General features: G+C 44.8%; 1 protein-coding gene across 1 annotated transcript in view; it reads right to left on the bottom strand.

The window, feature by feature from the left end:
* Kif6 (kinesin family member 6) overlaps positions 1-6,598 on the bottom strand; it is a 286,100-nt gene that overhangs the window by 61,846 nt on the left and 217,656 nt on the right. The window contains exon 15 of the mRNA XM_021218471.1: positions 3,881-3,936. Within this exon, the coding sequence (XP_021074130.1) occupies positions 3,881-3,936 (56 nt within the window). The remainder of the gene's footprint in view (positions 1-3,880; positions 3,937-6,598) is intronic.

The raw sequence follows: 6,598 nt of genomic DNA, 5'->3' as shown, positions 1-6,598 counted from the left end.
CTTCAATAGTGAGAAGAAGCTGAGTTCTACCCTGGAGAGAGAGAGAGAGAGAGAGAGAGAGAGAGAGAGAGAGAGAGAGAGAGAGAGAGAAACTGCTCACACATAGAATACACCAGAGCTGGAGGGCAGGAGATGACATCCCTCTTGGTTACCATGGGAGATGTAACTCTGAGCAATGATTTCCCAGATCCCAAATGCATGAAGCAAAGATTTTCAAAGGATTCTGAAGATAAGGAGACCAGGCGTCCAGACATTTTGCTGGCTTCTTGGCTATTTACATTTTTTGTTTTGTTTTACTCTTTCTTGTTGCTCCTTCTGTTACATTCTAGGTTAAATTTTATTTTCAGTACTTGAGAGAGAACCCAGGGCCTATTGCATACCAGGAAAGCTCTGGGCTACTGAGCCCAAGGCCTTTCTACAATGTTTGAGTTCATCACAGCCTTGTGGCTGGGCTGATCAACTCCTGTGATGATCTGCTTCCATTGAGTTTCTATGCTTAAAGGATACTGGGTGGAGGAGCCAGTGTCAGGATTTACGATCAAACTGATTTGCCTAACTACTAAGGCAGCTGGTTCCTGGCATAGCATAGGATGGACCTTGCCAGGGTATAGCCATTTACAGCCCTTCATTGCCAAAGAGGATAGAGCCAATGGTGACACACTGATATAGAACGACAGAAGCCAGGACTCTAAGAGGTGAAAAGTGACAGGTAGATGCCTCTAAGGCAGTCTGCTGTCCCCAGATTTCAGACTCAATGGCAATTTTAGAGCCAGGCTGGATGGCAATAGAGTGGACACAAAAGTGTTTAGAGTACAAGCCATGTGACTAAAAGCTGCTGAATACTCCAATGTGTGGGACAGGTACACAGAAGTACAGTGGCTCCCCTACATAAACAGAGACCTATTAATTTTCAGAGAGATTCTAAATGGGTTATTTCTTCCAATTTTGAATCCAACTTGTTACAAGATCAAGATTGATGTAAGCAAACTATTGATAAGGGGAAAAGGAAGTGTGTAGAAAGAGAGTGTGTGTGTGTGTGTGTGTATGTGTGTGTATTATGCATGCATATGTGTAAGTGTGTGTGCACATGGGAAAGTATGCTGTACATCAGGTGTCTGGCTTCAAAGCTTTCCACCTTATTGTTTGAGACAGAGTCTTTTGCTGAACTTGAAGGAGACCCACTTTTGAGGTTCGCCTATCTTTGGTAGGCTGGCTGGCCAGCAGGCTACCAGAGTCCTCCTGTCCCATGGCCAGGCTTGGCTTTTATATAAGTGCTGTGGATTTGAACCTTGGTCTCCTTGCATGTGTAGCAAGTGCTCCTGACCACTAAGCTGCCTCACTAGTACCACAAATAGTTACCCATCTTGCTAGTTGCTTTCTTGACAAAAGGAATTCATAGGGGAATTTTACTATATAAGAATAGCTGTTATTTGGTTGCTGGTGAAATAGAAAGAGTTCAGGAATCTCGAAGGATGAAACTCGAGACACTGCTGTAGGTCACAATGTCAGAGAAAAACAAATTGACCGAGGAGACAGTGGCTACTTGAACTTTCGACATATGGGTTTGTTGATCTGCAGTCTCCTCTCTGTGGGCCAATTACAAGTACACTCCATGGCATCTGAGCATGCCCAGAGCTGGGATGGGGCAGTGCTGGAGAGCGAAGCTGAGTCAGGGCCCCAGCCATGGCCCAGGCTATCTGTGCTCTGCGCCTGCCTCTTAAAAATGTTAAATATGTGCTCAGATTTTTTTTTCCTTCTGCTTCTTTAATTTTAACCTGTCATCTGAATGATGCTGTGATGTGGGCTCTTCCCTGTGGCTAGACACTGTGAGAGTGTTGTTCAACTCTCAGGCTGGCTCTCCACAGTCCACTCACCTTGATCCTCTTGGATCAAGAAGACAGTGTGAAAGGTTGTGGTGTATGCGAAAGGGGCATTGGCTGAGCTTGTACCACTAAATAGCTGTTTTCTTGCTATTACTGGAGACTTGAATCTCAGCATTGATGTCAATTCTGCTTGCTGTTTTCTGGGGTAATAGAACCCTGATGTTTACTTGCCCTGGGCTTTTAATAGCATGCCTGGATCTTTTGTGTATCAGTCACAAACATAACTCTAGTGTGGACAGGTTAAGTATATCCCATACCCCTTAACCCCTTAGAATGGGAGTAAACTGGATCTGACATGCACCAAGAGGGATGGGTAGGAGCCTCCACTGTTACATTCTATATTATGAGGATATGTTTGCTGCACACCATATTGTAGAAAGGAAGCTGGGATGTACATGTTATTGGTGGCCTGGCATGTACACACATTTGATGATTACAACGAAAGAGTTACCAAAGGTCTGAAACCTTTTGACATAGAAATATTGATGTACTGTTACATATATACTTTCAATAACAAGATCTAATGGTGAACCTAATCACCACTATAATGTTCAAGAAGCGTCAAAGGTACTCTACAAAGGTTGCCACATGGCAAGCTCTATTTCACCTTGCAGGTGTTCTCCACTCCACACCACTGCTTGCCTGCACCACTGGAGGTAGTACCACATTTCAGCTGAGTTAGTTTCTTGCTCTATCACATTTCATTTCGGTTGCTGTGATAAAAATGCCCTGACAAAAAGCACTGAAGAGGGAAAAGGCTAACAATCACAGAAGAGGGCCATCATGGATAGAACTTAAAGTCACATCACATCCAGTTAAGCACAGAGAGAGATAACTATGAGCATGCTTACTGCTTAGCTCACTTCCTCCATTCTTATTTATTACAAGACTCAAACTAGGGAATGATGCTACCCACAGTGGACTGGGTCTTTCCTTATCCATTAATATGATCAAGACAACTCCCACCCTCCCTCAGACACATCCACAGACCTACTTGATCCAGACAATCCCTCACTGAGACTCCTTTCCTAGGTGTTACTAAATTGTGTCACCCTTATAGTTAAAACCAACCATCACACCATCCTAGCTCCTGGGCCCCAAGATGAGACACAGGGATTCTCAGTGTAGGGGTGGTTTAGAGTTTAGGTGCCTTAGTTCTTTCATGTCCAATCACAGAAGGGAACTGTTTCCTTGACTTAGATAGACTGAGCCTATCCTGATTTTCTACACTGTATAGAATAAGCCTAGAAGTTGCTTCTGAGGGGTTGGTGGGTGGTCAAGAAAGAGCCAAAGGACCAGTTGCAAACAGGCAGCAGTTGCTTTCTGGAACACTGAGACAGAAGGAGCCCCTCTGTGAAGCAGTTCTATCTGGGGGATGGATCTTGGCTGTGTTTTATAGTTTAGAGTAAGAGCCATTTTCCTCTTGCTTGGAACGGATTTGAAGCGCTCGCTGCGGCAGCACGTATACTAAAATTGAACAGATTTGAAGTTCATGTGTTTTCAAGTTTTTCTGTTGCCTTAATCTCTCTTGTCCAGGCATGTTCACCTAAATGAGGGAGCTTGATAGCTGGGAGTATGCACTAGCTCATTTTGGCTTCCCATCTTCCCACTGGCTTTAGGGATGGTGCTGAAATTGCACATGTGTGCAAAAAAAAAAAATGCTTAGCCTCCGCTTTGGGCGGTGTAACAGCGTTTCACAGCCCTTGGAAATATGAGACAATGTTGCCATAATGACATGGCTATGACAGATGGAACTACTGCTGAAACACACAGGGAGAAGTAAACCTTTCTCCCTGGGGTAGGCCAACCCAGTGAGTACCCTGCACAAGTTCAGGCCTGACAGGCACAAGGCACCTTTCTTAAAGAGGGTGTGTGTCATGGCTTCCTGGGCAGGGATGCAAGCTAGACTTTGTGGCTATCTGAGGAAGGTAGACCACCATCCAATGTCCACTGGGAAATGATCTGTGAAAGAAGCTTCCAGAATATCATCTGCTTACCAATTTTGCTTCTTGCTTCATTTATACACTCTCCCAGAGCTTTTGCTTCAGAAAATCTGGAGGAAAAAAAAGAGAATAAAGGCAATTTTAACTTCTTGCTATCTATCTTATAGTATGTTTGAAAAAAATAAGAGATGTCTGAGAGGTTTCTAGGATGGGAGGATTACAAAGGAAAGCTGAAATAAGCTTAATGTGGTATGCTTGCAAAGAAAGACTGAAATTTGTATGATTTACCTCCACCAGGAAATAGAACAATGACTTAGTGGGTGAGAGTACTGCCTGCACTTTCAGAGAACCTGTGTTCAATCCCCGGCACCGGAATGGTGGTTTACAACCATCTATAATGACAGTCTTAGGGGATCCAACACCCTCCTCTGGTTTTTAGGAACATTGCATGCATGTAGTGCACCCATAGACATGCAGGCAAAACACCTGCACACACACACACACACACACACACACACACACACACACACACACACACAAACAAAATAGATTTGTTATTATATTCATTAATCAATTCATTCTATTTCTGCTGTTTTATGGTGCAAGGATACCAGAATGAAATGTGGTGATAAGGTTTTTCTACCATGATGTCAACATTATAGTCAAAGAAAATATTCTGAAGTATTATTGACTTCTTGACCTACAGTACTGTAGCAGATATCAGTCACTGATGACCAGTCAGGAGACAAATCAGGACACATTCTATGCTGGGTAATAATAGCCAAAGTGCTTGAGTTGATCTAGGAAGGGGCCTATCTATGTTTGGGGTATAGCCAAGCGAACTTCTTGTGTGAGTTGGGAGTGACTGGGATTTTGAGGGATCACAGAACTTTAGAGACGTTTTCTTCTAGAAATTTCCAAAACACGTATAAAACAGAGAGCATGTTAGACTAAATCCTTCTATCCTACAGCCCCATTTTTCTATTGCCCATCTTAGGTCATCAATCTCTCTTCTCCCTTCTCTTCCAACCTCCTCAAATCCCAAAGGGTTCCAGAGAAGCCTAGCTATCTTAGCATTTGGTCTGTGACTCCTTCATCTGTATGGAAATGTAGTAGATGAAGCCAGGGCCAGGGGGCCACCAGTGCTTCATGATAGCTGGGAAAATGGTGAGAGTTCTGGCCATGCTGCTTTCTGCGTCGATGTGTTGACCAAGGAAAGAGGACTGAACTTTCCTACAAGGCTGGGTAGCTAAGGACTCCACCCCTGGCTTCCAAATGAAGGCTGTTCATGTCTTCTTAGTGAAGGCCTTGAGTCACCATTCGGGGACCCAGTGCAGAGGCATCTGGCAAAAATGCAGGCTCCTTCAGCTCAGCAGATATTCACAGGAAGTGTGGGCCAAAGCGCTGGACTCCATGTGCTGGTGACTGATCGCTGCCAGGCAACAGAGACCCTTGTGGGGGAGCTAGGAGCTGGGGTTGTGTTCTGGAAGCAGGGACCCCATCCTCACAGCTAACAAAGCTTCTAATGAAGTGGTCCCTGCAGATGCGTATTAGGGGCATCGACGCTGTGACCAACTTTCTCATTGTCACAGGGGACTGAAACGGAGTCCGATGTAACTTGGAGAATGCTATTTTGCCTTTGGTGCGTGAGAGCTGAGGATAAGATGCACTCGGCAGGAAGCAGTGAGGAAACACATGCCTGGCTACCCCGACACAATTCACAATTCACTGGAGAACTCAGGCAGGGGCAGCTCGGACTCAGGCTCCAGAGATCTGGAGCCAAATTTGAGTGAGCCTGTCTTGGGAACACTGATTGAAGTTACCTCCAGCTTTATGTTCCAACACTGAAGCAGTTTTATGGACTTTTTTTTTTAATGGTAACTCAACCACACACACACACACACACACACACACACACACAAATCTATAAATCAAGGCATTTAAAAAAACCTCGGTGGAAACACCAGAGAGGTAAGGTTATCTTCTTTAAGTAGATGCTCTCTCACCACAGTCCTAGCCCTTCCCTTGGCGGAGAACACTTTTTGTTCTTAGTGAATACGTTCCGTGGGTTTTTAATCTTTCTTATTAGGATGACAGCTCTGACCCAGAGTTATGTGAGGGATGGCTCTTGTTAGGCTAAAGATTACTCTTCCTGCAGCACTCCAACCTCTCCATGTCACTGACGTTTTAATCAGCGAGTTAGCCTGTGTAGACTGAGTCTTTTCAGGAATTCAGAGCATGCCAGTAGAGGACAGAAGTCCAAGTCACCTGGCTTCTTCGGTCACTCTCCACCTTATCTTTTGAGGCGGTTGTCTCTTACGGAACCTGAGGCTCATAGGTATGGCTGCCTGGCGAGCTCCAGGGGTCTCCCTGTCACTACCCTCCTCCGTGCCAGGGTTACAGAAGCAAGCTGCCATGCCAGGCTTCTTATGGAAGTTCTGAAGACCTGAACTCAGTTCCCTAGGCTTGTGCAGCAAATATTTTCTCTCCCGGTCTATGGTGATGAAGATGCAGCCCGGCTTTCCCTTACATTTATTTTACATATTAAAGCTCCTTTTCTATGTGTTTCTTCTGCTGTCCTCTCTGACTGGCTGAGAATTCCTTCCCTGATTCTCAGGAGGTCTGTCACCATCCTTTACAAACAAACCTTAAGCAGTTTCCTTGGTTGCTGAGTCCTCAAAATCAATTTCAAATAGGTGTTCTCTGACAAAATGGCTAAGTAGTGTGTGTGTGTGTGTGTGTGTGTGTGTGTGTGTGTGTGTGTGTGTGTGT

This window comes from Mus pahari, chromosome 18 (assembly GCF_900095145.1).
Source record: "Mus pahari chromosome 18, PAHARI_EIJ_v1.1, whole genome shotgun sequence".
Classification (NCBI taxonomy): Eukaryota; Metazoa; Chordata; class Mammalia; order Rodentia; family Muridae; genus Mus; species Mus pahari.
Note: the sequence above shows the minus strand (reverse complement) of the source record. Positions and strands in the feature narration are given on the sequence as shown.